This window comes from Symphalangus syndactylus, chromosome 8 (genome assembly GCF_028878055.3).
Source record: "Symphalangus syndactylus isolate Jambi chromosome 8, NHGRI_mSymSyn1-v2.1_pri, whole genome shotgun sequence".
Lineage (NCBI taxonomy): Eukaryota > Metazoa > Chordata > Mammalia > Primates > Hylobatidae > Symphalangus > Symphalangus syndactylus.
In genome coordinates, this window is record NC_072430.2 from 135,065,650 (window position 1) to 135,086,670 (window position 21,021).

At 42.4% G+C, this 21,021-nt stretch overlaps 1 protein-coding gene across 50 annotated transcripts in view; it reads left to right on the top strand.

Annotated features, from left to right (window-relative positions):
- Positions 1–5,720: 5,720 nt before the first annotated feature.
- The window catches only part of SP100 (SP100 nuclear antigen), a 132,061-nt gene continuing 116,760 nt past the window's right edge, over positions 5,721–21,021 (top strand). For all 50 annotated transcript variants that reach the window (XM_063645178.1, XM_063645182.1, XM_063645183.1 and 47 more), the window contains exons 1-2: positions 5,721–5,929; positions 7,197–7,271. In XM_063645178.1, coding sequence (XP_063501248.1) covers positions 5,898–5,929; positions 7,197–7,271 — 107 coding nt within the window. In that variant the 5' untranslated portion in view covers positions 5,721–5,897. The remainder of the gene's footprint in view (positions 5,930–7,196; positions 7,272–21,021) is intronic.

Here is a 21,021-nt window from a genome sequence, read left to right on the forward strand (position 1 = left end):
GACTCCACCCCTTCCTTGCACATCTCCGCCAGACAATGGTTGGCAGATGGGCATTGGCCTTTGCTAGAACTGTACTTCCTGTCTCATAACCTGTCTCGTAACCACTAAATCTTCATGAAGCTACACTTTCCAACCCTGCCCTTCCTTCATTCTGTTCAGCAATACTGAGGAACCTGCCAGAGACCCTCCTCTTCATAGAAGCACCTACTTGCAAGCCCAAAGAAGCAGAAGCTGCTGCCCAGCAGGTGCTGGTGGAGACCATCTGGAGGGGCCACCAGGTATCTCCTTCCCTCGCCACACACGCATCACCTGGCAGTCCTAAGATCTAGGACAGTCTGGGGCCCTTTCCAGCTCACCATGGTAAAAGTAATAGACATATGGAGGTTTGCAGAAATATTAGGAGTGCAGACTTAGTAAAAGGCTGCATTGTTCATTCAAGCCTTTCCTGGCTCCAGCCGCAGCCACCAGGCTCCCTCCGCTCCTGGCGGTGTCCAGCCCTGCCTCACTGGCACCCTGAGGCTCACAAGGAGACCCCAGGCCGACCACAGCTCGAAAGACATTCCTCCTCTTTTCTGAGGGTAGGTCTGACCCCGCAGCCTTAGTTCCATGCTTGTGGAGGCATCCAACATGGAGCTGCCTGGTTCCATATGTCAGGTGACTGTCCCAAGTACTAACGGGGACCCACTGGTGAACACAGGAAGATGCCACCAGAATCCCCAGAACACAGGAATCCCCAGAATGTGAAACACAGTGAGCCTGTAGGGTCGTTCTGTTGCAGTCCAGCAGTTGGAGCTCAAAGTGAAACGAAAGGGAACGTGAAGCCCCCCCCCCCCACTCAGGGAACCTGGGTTTTGGAGTGGGGGGAATTGCCAAACTTCTGTGCATGAAACGCACTTCTCTGAAGTCTCGTGTCTTCTAATTCACTCCATGCCACCCGTTTTTGCCGTTTGCCCACTATTTTTTAATCCTTCCAACTGCTCAGCATTGAGTCACATCAGTGTGCCCCGCAAGGACAGCAGGAGTGTCCTGCGGGGCGTTAGAGTGCGGGGCAGGCTTAAGGGCTTCAGCCTCCGGGGAGGTGCAGAAGGCAGGGCCGCTTGTGGCTCCGGACGGAATGAAACTCTTAGGGAAGAGGACAGAGACCAGGAGGCGCGAAGGGCAGAGTCCCCCGCCCATCACGAGCTGAACAGAGGGCAGGGGCGACCCGGTGGTGCTCGTGAGCTGCCAGAGGGCAAAATGATCTCAGAACCCAGTCCTTACATGGGTTCGACTTTATTTAGAAGGAACTACGGCGCTTCTACCACACATTTCGAAGTGTTTGGTGAGCTAGTATCCCGATAAGAGGAGGATTTTCGGTTTCTGTTTCCGCCCAGCCCTGAAGAGGCTTCAGCGTTATGCGCGGCCGGGAGACGGGGCGCCGGCCCGGCGGGGGCGGAGCCCGGAGGAGCGCGGGGCGGCCGCGGGAACGGGAACGCGGGAGGCGGACACGGGGAATGGCGGTCACGGGCCCCTTGCTCGTTGCGCGTGCTCACGGTGTGTCCGTGGCGGGCCTCGCCAGCTATTTGGCCTCGGAAAGGAGGCATGAGGTGGCGTCCATGGGCCACCAGGACCCTGTGCAGTCCGTCAGTTACCAGGAGACAGGGATCTGCGGATGTTCAGCTGCGGATACAACAGGGGCTCAGCTGAAGGACCCTGCGTGATGATGCGGACTCAGGGGTGGCCCTGAGCCAGTCTTTTTCCTCCTGTTGCTGCACAAGGACTGAGGGCATCCTCGGGATTTCTCATGAATGGTCCCCACCTTCAGAAGGTGGCCAGAGGGACTTTCTGTCTTGTCCAATGCTCCCCTTGTCTTTCTGACTCCCTACAAGCCTTCACCCGTAGCCTCTTCCTCCCCTGCCAGGGTACCTCTTCCCATTCGCCCATTTTCCAAGGATTCATTCCCTTCCAACAGCAATAATCACATTTCCATCTCCAACAATCCCACTGGCATCTTACAGTGTTGCAGGTTTGGGAGCCCAGTCACCAAGGCTCTGCTGAGCAGGGGACCCTGGTGAGTGGGCCAGGGAGGGTCAGACCAGCCTGGTCTCACCCAACTTCCTAAAAGCTGAAATATTGCCACCAAATGCCCGCTGAGCCCAGGGGATAATTGCATCACAATCATGCAATTGCAAGGAGCTATGACCCCAGCCTCTACCCATCTGCGGCTCAGATACAAGAGAACCTGAGAAGAGAGATGTATACCCATGTGCTTGAGCCCTTTGAAATATAGGCAAAATGGAGAGACAGATGGCGATCGAAATACCAGCTTTATTCCTGAAAAAAGCTGGATTGGGGATGTGGCTTAGATATGTGGCAGTAAAGGGACCCCCAACACTGAACTCCAGAATTGGGCTTATCCACATGGCCTCAGGCTGCTCCAACCCTCCCCCAAACTATGCAGGCCCCTGTCCTTGTGCACTTGAGCTTGGAGGAGCCAACAGAGTCTTGGTCTCTGCAGGCAGAATGACTCCAGGGAGACCCAGCAAGGAGCAGGCTCACTCCCACTCCCAGTCAGAGAGTGTCCCCAAGAAGAGGGCAGGGACAGGAAGGGACCAGGCCTTGATTGATTGATATTCCACCTCCTAGAAGGAGACAGTTCGGCAGGACTGGGTGCTCCCACTAAAGATCCCAGGCGCCTGCCCTTCACTAGTCACTTCTACATCCCTTGGAGGGTGGCTAGGTTCTCTATTCTCATGCCCCAGTGGCACTGTTGCTGCAGCTGCCTCCTGCCCTGAAACTCTCTGGTCCATGATGCCAATGACCTCATCTCAGGTACAGACCTCTGGTTCTCACATGGGGGTCCCAGGTTGAAGAATCACCTTGAAGAATCACCCCCCACCATGTTACCAGTAGAGGGTCTTGACTGCAAGTTGTCCAGGTTCTTGGCGTTTTGAACAAAGAATTGGACAAAGCGCACAGCAAAGCAAGAAAAGAATGAACAAACAAAAGAATGAAAGCAGGGATTTATTGAAAATGGAAGTACACTCCACAGCGTGGCAGCAGGCCCGAGCAGTGTTCAACGGTCCCAGATACAGAATCTTCTCTGGTCCAAATACCCGCTGGAGGTTTCCCATTGACCACTTGGTGCTCACCTCATGTAAATGAAGTGGTGGCCTGCAATCAGTCTGATTGGTTGCGGAAAGCAACCAACCAGAGGCTGAAGTGAAGTTACAAAGGTCACACTCCTATGCAAACATCTCATTGGTTGCAGAAAGCAACCAGAGGCTAAAGTGAAGTTACAAAGTTGCACTTCTATGCGAAGGAAGACTTGGCCTGCAATCAGTCTGATTGGTTGCAGGTAGCAACCAATCAGAGGCTGACGTCACAAAGTTACACTCCTATGCAAACATCTGATTGATTGCAAAAAGCAACTATACACAGGTACTTTCAATTTCCCATTGCCCCTCACAGAAAAGGTGGGGGTTTGCAAAGGGAGTAGCCTCTGGACCTTTTGTTACTTAGGCATGGAAAGTTAGGGTTTTCCTCTCAATTTAGTTCTAGGAAGTTAGCATGAAATGGCCTTAGGTTCCCTGCCTCCAGAACCTATTCTCCTGCCTCAACCACACCACTGAAGTCTGAACTGAAGCTGCTCTTGGTGAAATGTTATGAGGCCCATCATCTGGCTGGGTGCCCTGCCTGTGGTCCTTCCTCAGTCACTGCCTCCCCTGCTTTTGAGTTTTCCAGGCTCCAGTAACTGGAACTATTTCTGTGACAACAGAAATATTCCCTATTGCCTGTGCTCTTTGCAGCCATGGAAAATGCCCCAGGAGTTCCATTATTTCCTTCTAAACAGTCCAGCAGGATTTTTAGAAGTTCACACAACTTCTTAATTTGGTCCTGTCCCTTTCCCAACCCAGGTGTGTCTGACATTGTTTTTTGGATCAGAGAAACTTTGCTTTCTTCACAGAGGCCTACAGATTCTCCATATACCAGCGGAACATGGTGCATGCTCATCTGTCTCCAACCTCATCGGACAAGAACACCTCCTTCCCTGCTGCCAGGAGGTGCCCCAGCATGGGCATGTCTGCCCGTGAAGTTCAACCCTTAAGGAATTCCCTGCCAACCTGTGGCTCATTGGTCTGGAATTCCAGGTGCTGCTCCTAGCAGCCCCTAAGCACATCCAGGGAAAAGCTGGCACGTTTATGTCAGTGCCGCTCAGTGGCCTGGGCCTGCCTGCTGCCCAGAGGCAGCGAGACGGGAGAACGTGAACCACACCACAGCATACTGGTGTGGTCCGTGCCAGGCCTTCTTGGGGCCAATGTGTCTCATGGAGACTGGGATCGAAGGACAGCTGTGCCCAACAGAGGCTCAGCTTACCAGCCCTTCAGCCCCATAAAGTTGGGGAGTCATCGGAGGTAGGAAGAGTGAGAGAAAGAGAGAGACACCTACAGGTGAGAGAAAGAGAGAGAGACCTACAGGTGTGCAGTGCCTGATAGAAACAGTGACCTTGCCCACCGGAAAGGCTGTCCTCACCAGTGTCCTGGTGCCTGGTCATTCACTCATGGGGAAAAGAAGAGCAGAAGTAGAGTGAGGGTAGAAAGCCCCCTCCCCCACATTTTCAAATGTACCTGGACAAGCATCCTTATTCACAGCTGGAAAAAGCTGGATTCAGTAGAATGCCATTTGGAAAACATCGTTCTGAAGCGCCATCCCCTCTGGCCCCTGAATCCTCACCGGCTTCCACCCTCTGCTCACCTTGGGCCCTGGATTCCAGCACCCCCAGGCTCCCAGCTGCCTCCCTGTCTCTGCCCCATGGTTCTGCCTGTAGTTCTGGTCCCCGGTTGTGTCCTGTGGCCCCATTCTCATGCGCCCTTTGCTTCTATTTCTTTACCTATGACTTTATACTGATGTAAAGCAAGTCTTCTCGGTCACTTCTTGTTCTTTGAGGAATGATGAATCAGAATCTAAATGGAAAATCTGGGCAGAGATAGAACCCCCAGCGCGAGCCACCCTGCCCTTCCATGTCTAGATCATCTGGGTTCCAACCTCCATCCTCCTCCAATGAGAAGCTTTTGTCCTCTCAAGATTCCAGTGACTTCTCCGAAGTTCTCTTCACCCCTGGCTGTTGCAAGGTTGCCCCATAGTCAAGATTCCTTAAACCCTTGCACCTAAAATATTTGCCTTTCTTACCATGCTGGCTGCAGCCTCTGGTCCCAGGGGTGTGGAGAGTTCTCTCTTGCCTCTGGTTGACTTCTAGGAAGGCTAAGAACACTCTCCCCAGGTTATAATGCCGAGCATTTTGGTTCTCTCCAGCCCTGGGTCCCAATGTCAGGACCTACCTTAGTCCAGTCCATGCTCTCCCATGGGCCTGAGAGAAGATTTGAAGTTTCTGGCTTTCCCTCCAACTCTCCAACCTTCCATCCCCCACCTCCAGCCATGTCAGCAAGGGGAAGGGGCAAACATGGAGTTTTCCCCCTGACTCCCATGTAAACTATGCCCCCTCTTAGAGGGCAGAGCAGCTAAGGACAATTTTGGTTCAAGGACATTTTTTTTTTTTTGCTGTCTATTGCACAAACAAGTGGACTCCCAGGAGCCGGCCCTGCTCGTCCCCTGGGCCCTCCTTCCCTGGTCCTGCAGGTCTTGCTGCTTGTCAGGCCTCTCCTCCAACCCTCTGCCACATTTCAGAAAAGCTGAGAACCCCTTGGAGTTAAAAAGGAGGAGAAACACAGTGTCCGTAGCCCAGAAGGAGGTTAAATAAATACTTTCACTTCTCTTTTCCCCATTTGGGCGGAGCCCTTCCTGAGTCAGTCGGCCGACTTCCTGCTTGGGGCCTGGGCAGCCACACTGCACGCAGGCTGGGCTGACTGAGGGGCTCAGAGGCCAGGCTCTGAGGCCCACACAGGGCCTAGGGTGGGAAGATGGAAGGTAGGGGCGGCGACCTGAGCACCAGGTGAGTCTTTATCTCCCTTCCTCTAACCTTTGTCTCTGGCTATATTGCAGCTCTCATGCCTTTAGTTCAGTTTGTGCCTAAGGCTTCACTTTAATCCTTCTTTGCAAGAACATAGGTATGCGATGTAATATAATGAAATGAAAGAGCAAGTAATGAGGAAATCAGATTTTTTAAACAGGAGCAGGACAGCTGTTGGTGTGAGTCCAACTTGCCATAACACACGTGACTTTCTTGTTTTGGAACTACTGCTCAGCTGACCGGGACACTCTGAACATAGCAGTCGTTGGCGGCTGGGATTAACTATTTCCTCATGATCTCTGAACCGTTTCACCCCTCAGCCTTCCTCTACCTTCAAATATGTCGTGTCAAAAAAGGTGCTTTAGAAAATAAACACTCCAGGGTAAACACCTGGCTTACTTTTAAACATCAGACGCTGTGGTCTCACCTGTCCGGGCAAGGGGCAGCTGTCGGCTGTTCCCATGACTGGCTCAGGGTGTGAGTTCTTATTCCATCAACCTTGATCAAAAGAAGGAAAGGGAAGAAAAAGGCCCAGGATGGCAAACGGCTAAGTATTTTCATTTTTACTTCAATTTCCTGTCCCAAGATGGGGGATACCTCTGACCAGAAAAGAGAAGGAAATCCTATCTTTTCTCTAGTAGTGAGTTGAGAAATAACGTTACTTAATCTTTTAAATTTTTTAATACAAAAGAAATACACTGTACATTATTGTTCATAAAATTTAAAACAGTGGAGAAGTATATTAAGGAAAAAGTTATCTTTACCACTCACCCATTCTTGTAGCTTCCCTTCCCAGTCCTGTGAAGAGTCTTGGGCACAGCTTTTCTTATATTTTTCTATGCATTTATATATCTAATGCATTTTTTGTAAATACATAATTTGTGTTCTTGTTTTATAATAAATTACATTACATGTGCTAGTCTGCATTTTGCATTTTTGCTGATTTTAATAGTGGAAAACCTAGAGATCTTTTAACCTTAATACATATAGATCTGCCTCATTCTTTTTATACATGCTATTCCATAGAATAGATATATGATAATTATTTAACTATTCTCCAATTGAAGGACATTTAGATTGTTTTTAAATTGTTCACATTTACCAATAAGCTATCATAACAATGATTATATGTTTCTTTTTGGGTTTTTACATCTATACAAATATTTATCTTGTCTCTAAACCTTAAAAATTGAATTATTGAGGCAAAGGGTCCAGTTATTTACTTGGTCCTGCCAAATTGTCTTTCTAGGAGGCTGAATGAATGTATTTCACCAACAGCAAATGAGACGAACCATCTTCCTGCACACAGCCACGATTTGCAAAGGTGATGAATTAAGAGTTATATCTTGTTTTAATTCGTATTTTCCTTATGATGGGAAAATTGAACAGCTTTTCATGTTTCTTGGCCATTTAAATTCCCTCTTCTATAAATTGCTTGTTTATTTTTTGCCAATATGATTCCGTTGAGGTGTTTGTCCTTTTTTTTCATGATATGGGAGAATTCACTAAATATTCTGTAAGTATAAATATACTTTTCTTGTCCATTACCTTTGTATATGGTGACTTTTATCTTATTAAAGCTTAAAATTTAACATATAGGCCTCTTGTGATATGGATTTTTTAAGATAGATGCACCCTTGTTATAAATGAGGTGATGCTGACACCCTCCGTGAGCACTGTTAGTTTTTACAATTGTTCCTGTGTTAAGGTGGCAGATTCGCTGTTACTGTTATTCCAGAAAGAGTTCCTCCTCTAATATCTCTGAAAATTTTTTAAATTTTTAAACAAAAATATTCTTACATTGGAGCCACTTTAGCCTTCACAGCTTCTACTTGCCCCCTATGTTTTCATCCTTTCAGTTTTTCACTTTGTGTTCATAATTGTTGTCTCAAACTTTTCCTCCATGACAATTATTTACCTTCTAGTCGGTTTCTTGTTTCTTGTCATTTCTAATTTTTTAAAAACTGATAGTGTTTATTTTTGAGGGGGGATCTTAATTTGTTTCTGTACCCCTGCAAGCTCCATAACCTCCTGTCATTCAATCTTCACAGTCTTGCTTTATTTAGGTTTGCCTGTGCTGTTAAGAACTTTGGGGTCTTCTCCTTGTTGTCTCTTAGGTATTTTTCCAGACTGATTCTGTCTGATCTTGTGTTCCACGTGCCTGTGGTGGCTTTACAGCTCCCCTAGCCAGGCTCGGCCAGGGCCGGTCACCCCAAACTTCCCGCTTGCTGAGTCATAATCTGGATGAACTGTTTTTTTGTTTGTTTGTTTGTCTGTTTTACATTTCCTGTTTTATCTGAGATCAAATTGTTTTTTGTCTGAGCTACAGTTTGAAGTCTTTGTTTTGATTCTTATCAGTTTTTCTGAGGACACCCTTAATTGATTAAATTATCCTTTTCCCTACTGATTCCCAGTGCTACCCTTTTTGGGAGTATAGAGGCAGGGTGTGCTTCTGTGTTCTCTCTTCTCTGCCCTTGGTCTGTGACAGCCTCTCCTTATGCCAGTACCACGCTGCCATAGTGATGGCAGCTTCCCAGGAACTCTTGACATCTGAGGGAGCAAATCTCTTCCTCTTCCTCCAGAATGTCTTAGACTCCCAAATTCACCTGTCAAAGTCTTGAGATTTTGTGTGGAACTGTACTGGATCTACAAATCAATTTGAAGAGAACGGACATCTTTACAATATTATGACTTCCATCTCATGAATATGGTTTATGTATATTATTACTTTAAAAATATTTCTTATTAAAATTTATATTTTCCTCTCTGAAGGTTTTGCCCTTCCGCTAGATTCCTTCATAGATATTTGATATTTTTATGCCATTATTAACTGAAGTAGTCCTCCCTTATCAACAGTTTTACTTTCTGAGATTTCAGTTACTTGCAGTAAAACTTGGTCCAAAAACATTAAATGCAAAATTCCAGAAAGCAATTCATGAGTTTTAAGATACTTGGTGTTCTGAGGAGTGTGATGAAATCTCGTGCTGTCCCTCTCCATCCTGCCCAGGATGTGAATCATCCCTTTCTCCAGGGTATCCACAATGTAGACACTTACCAGCCCATGAGTTGCTGAGTAGCTGTCCTGGTGATCAGAACGACTGTCCTGGTATAACAGAGCTTGTGTTCAAGGAACCCTTATTTTAGTCAATAATGGCCCCAAAGCACAAGAAGATTGATGCTGGCAATTCAAATATGCCAAAGAGAAGCTGTCAAGTGCTTCCTTTAGGTGAAAATGTGAAATTTCCTGAAAGAAAAAAATAATATGCTGAGGTTGTTAATATCTACAGTATGATGTTTTGAGAGAGAAAAAGAGACTGCATTTACATAATTTTTATTACAGTACATTGTTATAGTTTATCTACTTTATTATTAGATATTGTTATTAATCTTTTATTGTGCCTAATTTATGTATAGATTGGTATATACAGAGTTTGGTACTATCTGTGGTTTCAAGCATCCACTGGGGTTCTTGGAAGCATCCCCTGTGGATAGAAGGGAACTAGTGTACTAAATTTTACGTATGAATTTGCATTCGTGACCCATGATCTGATCCGTGTTTCTATTTTTCACTCTTGTTTCAATACGGAAATGTTTTAGTTACTATGATTTTATAGGTAGTGTTCTGTAACCTACGTTACTGGGATTAAATTGAGAGACACTAAATGAACAGATAAATTTAGGAAGAATTTATGTTTTAAAAAAAATCCTGAATGGCCCCAGTTAGAAACATAGTAAGTCTCTCCATTTATTCATGATTGTTTGAACTTGGGACCTTGTTGGGTCGCTTTAGTGCTAGGCATTTTAAAATTGTATTTGTAAACGGGAATTCATTTTCCTTTTACATTTTCTAGTTATTTCTTGCTGGCGTAAGGGAAATCTATTCATTTTAGTTCGCTGATCTTGTGCATAGGGGTCTTACTAAGTGGTCTTCTCCCTCTTAATATTGTCTTGTGTTTTTCTGGAGAAATAATTACATCTTCAAAGATAGTAGCAGCTTCGTCTCCTCTTTTTCAGAATTTATACCTGTATAATTTTCTTTTTCTTTCTTACTTTTTTCTTTCTCTTTTGCCTTAGTGCATTAGCCAGGACTGCCAGTGTAATACTGAATAGTAACAGTAAAAATGAACATTTTAGTTTTGTTCCTGATTTCAAGGGGAATACTTATAATGTTTAAATTGAGGCTTTCTTATAGACACCTTTTTTCAAGTTAAGGACATTTCCTGCTGGCTCTGGTTTACTAAAAGTTATTTATTTTAATCAGGCCTGTGTATAGGATATTTATCAAAATGCCTCCTAAAGAATCTTTGAGAATTGTATCATTTTTCTCTTTTAATCTGATTTATCCAGAGTAAATTATATTGAAACATTTTATTAATTCGGTTATTAATTTCACCAAAGTAAAACATATATATGGCTTAAAGTATCAGTCAATAAGGCCTTTAAAAACACAAGTAGTACTTTCCGCCATCTTCCCAGTCCATGTCCAGTTTTCCTAATGGATTAACTTTTTGGCTCTTCCTTTTGTATTTACTTCTGTATTTTGAAATGATATGCTGATACAGCTCTGTAATTTTTCAAGTTTCAGACATTAATCTGTTCACATAATAGGACAGAAGATGAAGACTTTTTCCATAACACTCCTTTTCATTCCCTGTCCATTCTCATAATACATCACAGTTGGAGGTTCATCAGTAATCAGTGTTACCGTTATGATGACTATTTACATGTTGTTCATAACCAAGGATGATTATGATTACATTTTCTTTCCTGTGCAACATCCCCCCGCCCCTCCCCCCCACCCCACAAATAACTATTGCCCTTTTATATATTTGCTTGGATTTGTGTGTCCTCGTTATGAATTCTTCCCAAGCACTCTGCAGAATTCTAAAATTCTTCTCAGTACAGTAAGGCACATTGAGTAATTTATCAATTCCATTTTACTTTCTTGGGGAAGCCCTCCTGGAATTATCCATTCCCCTGATTCCATCAGTTCTGGTTAGTTTCAACTTCCAAGGCTGACCTTCTGAAGCCTGACATCTCTCCTGCGTTGGGTCTTGTTTTGTGGATTACATGTATACCTCTTTCTTGTTTACTATCTCATTTTGGTTTACCACATTATCCAGTAGCCTCCTAAGAGTTTATAGAAGATATATATATATGTATGTATCTTACCTTACTGGGATTCAATTGAGAGATACTATATATATATATATATAAATTTTACATGTCTGGAAAAAAATTTTATCCTTAATCCTCATGACTGCATAAATATTTGGTAAGTATAAATGCAGAGTTTGGAAATTAATTTAGTTCACTGTCTTGCAACTTCCAGCATTGCTAATAAGAAGCCATTCTGATTCTTGATCCTGTCTTTCTATGTCATTCTGATTCTTGATCCTGTCTTTCTATGTCACCTGTTTTGGCTGTCTGAAACTTTCTGGCTCTTCTCTTTAATCCCTTGATTCTAAAATCTCATGATGGTTTGCCTTGATGTGGGTGTTAAATTCATTTGTTGTGCTTTGCTCTCCAGGGCCCTTTCAAATGGACAAGTTTATTTCAATTCTGACCATTTTGCTTGTGATATTATTTGATTGTTTTCTCCCTTCTGCTTTATCTCTCTGTTTTATCTTTGGGAATTCCTGTTAGTTGGATGTTAGGTTTCCTAGACTGATCCTCCAGAAACTCCCTGTTTTTTTTTTTCTTGAAAATCTTATATGTCTTCTTTTCTTGAATCTAACTTCTATGACATTTTCTGAGGAACTTCATTCCTTCTAGTGATTAAAAAACTTCTGCCATTATATTTTTAATTTCCAAAAGCTCTTTTGAAAAGTTGTTTCTCTTTTATAGCATCTTGTTTCAAGAAATCCGAAATTTTCTCTCTACTAATGAGGATGATAATTTTTTTTAAATTTCATGTGTCTTCTAAGGTTGTGTTAAGTGTTAGTTCCTTCCAGGTTTCTTTCCCAGCTCCTGCTCCATTATTTGCTTGTTCTGAAAGAATTCATCAAGTGTCCATTGGGTGTCCATTCACATTTCGGAATGAGACACTAAAAATCTGATTAGGAGCTCTGTGCAAGGAATGCCTCTCATTGACTGTGCCTCATTTTGATTTTTCATTTTCCAACTCACCCTAAAGGAATGGTGCCTCTAATTCCTGACAACTTCCAGAGTTCAAAAGTCTACACTGGCTTACTCCTTGTCAGCTTCCCCTAAGCAAGTAATCAGGATTTTTATTTTTTCATTCTGTGAAATTAGCTACCATATATGCACCTATCTTCCAAAATGTTTGATTATCTCTTATTTGATGCCCTTTCATATTCCCTGATCTTTGCTTCTTTTCTGCCTCTAACTCTCTCTTATAGGTGGTTTCATGGGATTTCAGAAGGAACACAGATAAATGCAGGTGTGTTCAACCTGCCAGGCTTAACCAAATGCATAGATTGATTCTCTAATGTGACCTTTCCTGGAATCCCTGGGATAACACCTACATGGTCATGCCATATGACTCTTTCATCCACTCCTGGGTTGGATTTATTTATATTTTACTGTGGGATTTTACCTCATGTGTTTATAAGCAACTTTGTGACCTACAATTTTCATTTCTTATTTTGTATTTGTCTAGGGTTGATAGCAGAACTATAGCAGCCTCATGAAATAACTGAGTGTGATTGAAATTTTGAATATATTTATATATATATGCACATATATGTATTAGAATGATTTGTTTAATACAGACATCATCTGTTCCTTGAAAGATGGCAGAAAATTGTCCATTAAATTATTTGAAACTGATGTCTGTGTGTGTTGTTTTGAGGAGAAAGTAGATTAGTGTAGCTCTGGAAGTATATTATGCATTTCTCCTATTATTTTTAGTTCTTATGCTGACCTTTGAGCCAGTTTTAATTGTTTATATTGTCCTAAAAAGTAACTATTTCCCTAGATTCTCTTCTTATTGGTAGAAAGTTCTACAGGAATTTCTTGTATAAAGTTTGAATCCTTTCCTTCTCTGAAGATGTGTCCTTTTTCCTATTCCTACCATTGTTACTGTTTTTTCCTTTGCTTTCTTGATCAATCTTTCCGTTTTGTTGGTCTTTTCAATGAACCACCTTTTGGTTTTATTGATCCACTACTCTTATTTTCTGTTTGAGATTTGATTAAATCTTGATTTTCTTTATTATATTTTTCTATATATTTCTTTCCTAATTCTTCTCCTTTGTTGAGGGGATTACCTTGTGTTCTGTTTCTAATACGTTGGTTTAAAACTTAATTTACTTGCAGTGTTTCTTATTTTCTAATAAATGCATTTTAGGCCATGAGTGTTCACCTCTGTGCCACTTTGGAAATGTTTGGCCTTTATAATGTATAGTGTTTTCATTGGATTTTATTTCTTAGCCATTTGTTATTTTGATTTTGATTTCCTGGTTAATCTAAGAAGTGTTTGGAAGCAGCTTTTAAAATTTCTCAGTGGAACAAGTGGGGGAAGTCGTCCTCTGTCCTTTGGTTGTTTACTCTGATCCTATCACATTGTGGTTAGAAAATGTGTTCCTCAAGATTTCCATTTGTGAGAGTCAATTGTTGTTTCTTTTGTGGCCTAGTGCATAATCAGTTTTGAGGCGTCACCACATTTGAAAGGCAATATAGTGCAATGATTAAGAGTGTAGTAACTAATGCCAGATAGTAGAGAGGGTAGGAGCAGGGAGGATCAACACTAGGATGATTGGGGAAGAGTGATGCGAAGTCCAGCTCTGCCACCGCATACATGTAGAGGTGGGGCAAGCCTTGTTTCTTCCCTGTAAAATGACGGTATTAATAATGGTGCTGCCAGCAGCCTGATACAGGTTCTTGTCCTTGCCCCAGAAAAGAATTTGAAGGCCAGACCAAAGTGAAAGTACAGAAGATTGATTGCAGAGCAAAAGCAAACACACACTCAAGAAAGGATTGCAAGTACGCTCAAAAGAATGAGCCATGCCCAACCTGGCCAGAGCTCACATGCTATATGGATAAGCATAATGAAGTCATGGAATATTCCATAATAAGGGGAGGGATTGGCTGGGTGCGGTGGCTCAGGCCTGTAATCCCAGTACTTTGGGAAGCTGAGGCAGGCGGATCACCTGAGGTCAGGAGTTCAAGACCAGCCTGGCCAACATGGTGAAACCACATCTCTAATGAAAAATACAAAAATTAACTGGGCGTGGTGGCAGGCACCTGTAATCCCAGCTACTCAGGAGGCTGAGGCAGGGAGAATTGCTTGAAAACAGGAGGTGAAGGTTGTAGTGAGCTGAGATCACACCACTGCACTCCAGCCTGGGCAACAGAGTGAGACTCCATCTCAAAAAAAAAAAAAAAAGCGGGGCTGGAGCAGGGAAGGGATTTTCTGGGTGATGAGTGGGCAATTCCCAATTGGGGTGCCAGCATTTTCTTAACTAAATATGGTTAATTTGGAACTGCTGTGGTGTCAGGTCCATGATGGGAGTGGGAGGTTTCCCCAGGGAAGTTTTATGGTAATAGGGGCATAATGTAGCCACATTTGTCGTCCTACAGAAATCATCTACATGTGTAAATACAATCCAGTACTTTAGGAACACAGATCATGATATAATTGCTTGAATTAAAAAGTCTCCTAAGGTTAAAATATTTAGTTGTGATTACCTTTCTTATGGTGTTATTGAGGTATAATTGTATAAATTGAAGGTGTAAAACATGATGATTTCATATATGTTTATATTGTGAAATGATTACCACAATCAAGTTAGTTAACATATCCATCATGTCACATAGTTACCATTGCGTGTGTGATGAGAATATTTAAGATCTACTCTCTCAGCAAATTTCAAATATGTAATACATTATTGTTAACTATAGTTTCCACACTACACATTAAATACCCAGAACTTACCCATCTTATCACTGAAAGTCTATGCCCTTTAACCAACATTTCCCCATTCCGCCCACTTCCAAGCCCTTGGCAACTGCTATTTGACTCTCTGTTTCTATGATTCAACTCTTTTAGATTCCTCAGTCTGAATCTAATCTAGCAATGGGCTTGTCATATATGGCCTTTATGGTATATTTCATTTATACCCAATTTGTCAAATGTTTTTTATCATGAAAGGATGCTGAAGTTTTCAAATCCTTTTTCTGTGTCTATTAAAATGTTCATAAGATTTTTGTCCTTCATTCTGTTAATGTTGCACAACACCATTATTGATTTACATGTTGCAACGTCGTTGCATCCCAGGGATAAATCACTTGATCGTTGTAAGTGATCATTTTAGTGTACTGTTGAATTTGGTTTGGTTTGGTAGTATTTTGTTGAGAATGGTTGCATCTATGTGTATCAGGAGAAATGGCCTGTAATTTTTTTTTCTTGTAGTGTCCTAATCTGGCTTAGGTATCAAGGTAACGCTCATAAAATGAGTTTGGAAGTGTTCCTTGCTCTTAATTTTTTTTGGAAGAGTTTTAGAAGGATTGGTATTAGTTTCTTCTTAAATGTTTGGTAGAATTCACTAGCATAGCCAGCTGGTTTTTCTTTAATGGAAAGTTGTTTACTTATTCAATCTTTTTACTCATTATTGGTCTGTTCAGATTATCTGTTTCTTCAGGATTTGGTTTTGATAGATTGTGTATTTCTAGGAATTCATCTGTTTCTTCTAGGTTATACAATTTGTTGATGTATAATTGTTCATAGTAATCTCATGATTCTTTGTATTATCATGTTATCAGTTGTAATGTTTCCTCTGTCATTTATAAGTTTATTTATTTCAGCGTTGTCTCTTTTTTAACTTGGTTAGTTTAGTGAAAGAGTTGCTAATTTTGTTTATCTTTTCAAAGAACCAGTTCTGAGTTTGGTTGATCTTTTCTATTGTTTTCCTATTCCCTATTTATTTCTGCTCTAATCTACATTATTTTCTCCCTTCTGCTGCTAACTTTAGGTTTACCTTATCTTTCTTCATCAACTGTAAAGCTAAATGGTTTAAGATTTTTCTCCCTAATGTAGGTGTTTATAGCTATAAACTTGCCTCTTAGAACTGCTCTTACTGCATCTCATTAAGTTTTGCTATGTTGTGTTTTCATTTTTGTTTGCCTCAGGGTATTTATGTTACCTTTTTGGCTTCTTCTTTGATCTATTGGTTATTCAGGAATGTGTTGTTTAATGTCCTTACGTTATTTATATATTCCATACAGAAGTTATGAATTCTTCAAATTTCCTCCTGTTATGGATTTCTAGTTTCATAATATTGTGGCCAGGAAAGACACTTGATATGATTTCACTCTTGAATTTGTTAAGACTTCTTTTGTGGCCTAACATATGATTTTTTTCCTGGAGAATGTTTCATGTACACTGGAGTAGAATGTGTATTCTGCTGCTGTTGAATGAAGTGTGCTATATATGTTTGTTATGTCTATTTGATCTAAAGTCTGGTTCAAGATCAATGTTTCCTTATATTTTTCTGTCTGATTGATCTATGATTATTAAGGGTGGAGTATTAAAGTCTCCTACTAACATTGTATTGCTGTTTCTTTCTTTTTTCAGTTCTGTTAGTATTTGCTTTAGTTATTTAGGTGTTCCAGTGCTGTATGCAAAAATATTTACAGTTGTTGTATCCTCTTGATGAACTGTCCCCTTTATCTTTATATATTGATCTTCTGTATCTCTTGCGGCCATTTTTTACTTAATGTATATTTCATTTGGTATAAATATAGTCACCTCTGCTTTCTTTTGGTCACTTTTTGCATGGAATATCTTTTTTCATCCCTTCACCTTCAGCCTACTTGTGTTCTTAGGGCTAAAATGAGTCTCTCTCTCTCTTTTTTTTTTTTTTCTTTGGCAGAGTCTCACTCTGTCACCCAGGTTGGAGTACAGTGGTGCTATCTCGGCTGACTGCAACCTCTGCCTCCTGGGTTCAGGCGATTCTCCTGCCTCAGCCTCCCGAGTAGCTGGGATTATGGGTACCTGCCACCACACCTGGCTAATTTTTATATTTTTAGTAGAGACGGGGTTTCACTATGTTGGCCAGGCTGGTCTCGAGCTCCCGACCTCAAGTGATCATCTGCCTGGGCCTCCCAAAGTGCTGGGATTACAGGTGTGCGCCACTGCACCCAGCCTAAAATGAGATTCTTATATGCAGCAGATTGTTTGATCTTGTGGGGTTTTTTTTAATCCATTCAGTCACTCCATTTCTTTTGATTAGAGAATTTAATCCATTTATTGATAGGTAAGAACTTACTATTGCCACTTTCTTAATTGTGTTCTGACAGCTTTGTAGTACTTTTTTCTTTCTTTTTTTCTTGTTGCCTTCCTTTGTGATTTGATCACTTTTGAAACGATATGCTTTGATTCCTTTCTCTTAATCTTATTTATCTACTACAGGTTTCTACTTAGTGGTTACTATGAGGCTTACATAAAATATTTTATAGCTATACCATCATATTTTAAGCCAACAACTTCAATCACATACAAAACTCTACACTTTTACTTCTCCGCTCCCTCACATTTCAGTCAATTGATGTTACAATTTACATACTTTTTATATTTGGTCTCCAATAACAAATTACTATATTAGTCCATTCTCACACTGCTCTAAAGAACTACCAGAGGCCAGGTGCAGTGGCTCACGCCTGTAATCCCAGCACTTTGGGAGGCCAAGGTGGGTGGATCACCTGAGGTCAGGAGTTTGAGACCAGCCTGGCCAACATAGTGAAACCCTGTCTCTACTAAAAATACAAAAATTAGCCAGGTGTGGTGGCATGTGCCTGTAGTCCCAGCTACTCAGGAGGCTGAGACAGGAGAATCACTTAAACCCAGAAGGCAGTGAGCCAAGATAGCACCATTGCACTCCAGCATGGTTGACAGAGCAAAAGCAAGACTCTGTCTCAAAAAAAAAAAAAAAAAAATAGAACTACCTGAGACTGTGTAATTTATAAAGAAAAGAGGTTTAATTGACTCATAGTTCCACAGGCTATACAGGAGGCATGGCTGGGAAGGCCTCAGAAAACTTACAATCATGGTGGAAGGGCGAAGGGGAAGCAAGCACGTCTTCACATGGTGACAGGAGAGAAAGAGACTGAAGGGAGAAGTGCTACATACTTTTTTTTTTTTGAGACGGAGTCTCGCTCTGTCACCTAGGCTGCAATGCAGTGGCGCGATCTCGGCTGACTGCAAGCTCCACCTCCCGGGTTCACGCCATTCTCCTGCCTCAGCCTGCCGAGTAGCTGGGACTACAGGTGCCCGCCACCATGCCCAGCTAATTTTTTGTATTTTTAGTAGAGACAGGGTTTCACCGTGTTAGCCAGGATGGTCTCGATCTCCTGACCTCATGATCCACCTGCCTCGGCCTCCCAAAGTGCTGGGATTACAGGTGTGAGCCACCGCGCCTGGCCGAGAATTGCTACACACTTTTAAACTAGATCTCATAAGAACTCACTGTCACAAGAACAGCAAGGGGGAAATCCACCCCCATGATCCAGTTCCTCCCACCAGGGCCCTCCCCCAACATTGGGGATTACAATTCAACATGAGATTTGGGTGGGGACATGGAGCCAACTATATTAATTGCTATAGATATAATTATTTTTAATAGTTTGTTAACTTTTATACCACAATTGAAAGTGACTTATGCACAATCATTACAATATTAGAGATTTCTGACTTTGACTATATACTTACCTTTACTGGTGAGATTTTGTATGTTTATATATTGTTATGTTGTGAATTAGTACCATCTCATTTCAGCTTGAAGAACTCCCTCTAGCATTTCTTGTAAGACAGGTCGTGATGATGGACTCTTTCAGCTTTTATTTGTTTGGAAAGGTTTTTATCTCTCCTTTGCTTCTAAAGGACAGCTTTACCAGGTATAACATTCTTGGTCAGTAGAGTTTCTATTCTTTCAGCATTTTGAACATATCACCCTAATCTCTCCTGGGCTGACAGGAGGAGGTTTCTGCTGAGAAATTTGCTGCTAGTCTTATAGGAGCTGTCTTATACGTAATGAGTTAGACTTTCCTTGATGCTTTCAAAATATTGTCTTTATCTTTTGATAATTTAATTATAATATTTCTCGATGTCAAATTTTATTGTTCAATCTGCTTGGGCACCTTTCGGCCCAATGAATCTAGATGTTCATTTCTCTCCCCAAATGAGGGAAGTTTCCAGCCATTACTTCTCTAAATGTACTTTCTGTTCATTTTCTCTCTCTTTTCTCCTTCAGTAATTCCCATAATTTTTATGTTGTGTTACTTGACGGTGTCCCATAAATCCGATAAGGCTTTTTTAAACTCACTTTTATTTTGTGCTATTTTCGCTCCTCTGAGTAAATAATATCAAATGACCTATCTTTGAGTTCACTTAGTCTTTCTTCTGCTTGATTGAGTCAGCTGTTAAAGCTCTCTATTAAATTTTTCTGTCCAGTCATTGTGTTTTTCAGATTTAGGATTTCCAGCTTTTTAAAAATGGTTCCTGTTCCTTTTTGGCATTATAATTTTGTTTATATATTGTTTTCTAATTTTGTTGAGTTGTCTATCTGTGTTTACTTATAGTTCACTGAACTTTTTAAAGAGAATTATTCTGAATTATATGTCAGTAAGTTCACAGATCATTATTTCTTTAGAGTCAGTTATTAGAGCATATTAGTTTATTTTAGTGATATTATTTTTTCCTGATTCTTTATGATCCTTGCATCCTATCATTGGTGTCTACACATTTGAGGAAACAATAACCTCTTCCAGGCTTTATAAGTTTGTTTTGGCAGGGAAAGCCTTTCACTAGTCAGTCCAGCCTGGAGTTCTGGGCAGGTCAGCTGGTAGCATCCACGGACAGGGAGAGCTTGCTATTGAGATCTCTAGCTGGGTCAGATCATTGCCTGTGGTCTGAGGTTGGATAAGGCCACTGCTGGTCTCTATGGTTGTTTGGATGTTTTGACTGGACCCTTTTGTTGGGCAGCGGCTAATGGCCAGGCTCTAAGATGGGACAAGGACTTAAGCTACTGTTAGGTATGGTCACAGGCTGGGCTCTGTGAGTAGGCAGGGTTGAAGGCTGTGTTCCACAGTTGGGTGTTGCCACTGGCTTAGTTATTCTCCAGAGTAAGGCCACTGCAGTGCTTCAAGGTTTATCAGAGTTGCTGCCAGGTGCCCAGGTTCAGTGGGACCATAGAATATGCCCCACCCTTAGGTCCTTGCTACAAGCTGGGCTCATCAGTCAGGTAGCATAAATTTCTGGAAACCCTGGTCAGGCAAAGCTGCAAGTTGTGCCACACAGTTCAGAAGTGTCACTGGCTGGGCTGTGTGATTGGGTAGGACCACAGGCTACATTCTACATTTGGACAGGGTGACTTGTTCTACTCCCTGCCTGGGCATGGCCATAGGCTGGGATCTCTGGTTGCTTGGGGCCCTAAAGCTGTGCCCACCATTGAGAGAGGTCATTGGCTTGGTTTCCTGGCCATGCAGGTCATTGGCTGGGCTTTGCGCCTGGGCAGAGTCTCAATTTGGACTTCCTGGTTAACAGGGCTAGAGACCATACTCTGTAGTTAGGCAGGGTGGCTGGCTTGATTACTTGCCTGGGCAAAGACATATGCTAGGATCTGAGGCTGGGCAGAATCTCCTTGGGGGTTCCCTGGTCAGGCAAGACGGAAACCTAAACGCCTTAGGTGGGCTGGGCTGCTAGCTAGGCACCCAAGCTACTTAGAACTGCTGACCATGCTACCTGGCCAAATAGGGCCACCAGCTTGCCTCTGCAGGTGGACAGAGCTGCTGGCTGAACTCTCTGATAGGGTTCTGATGGCAAGAGCACAGTACCAGTATGGTGATCTATGCATTGGCCACCCTGAGCCCTGCCCGCACTCCTTCATTGCTAATCAAACCCAGGTGGTCCTGCCGCACTGATTTCCCATTTGTTTCCCATGAGGCAAGACAGAATTGGGCCTCCTAAGAAGTAGCCCAGAATGCCAGGGAAGCTGGGTGTCCTCCTCAGGCTCTGTTTTCCCCACTGGAGAAACCTTAGGCTCAGGGAAAACCTCTTGGTGTGGTGGTGTGAGACTGGAGGAGGAGCAACACAGTCAAAGTGAAACCATTCCTCTTAC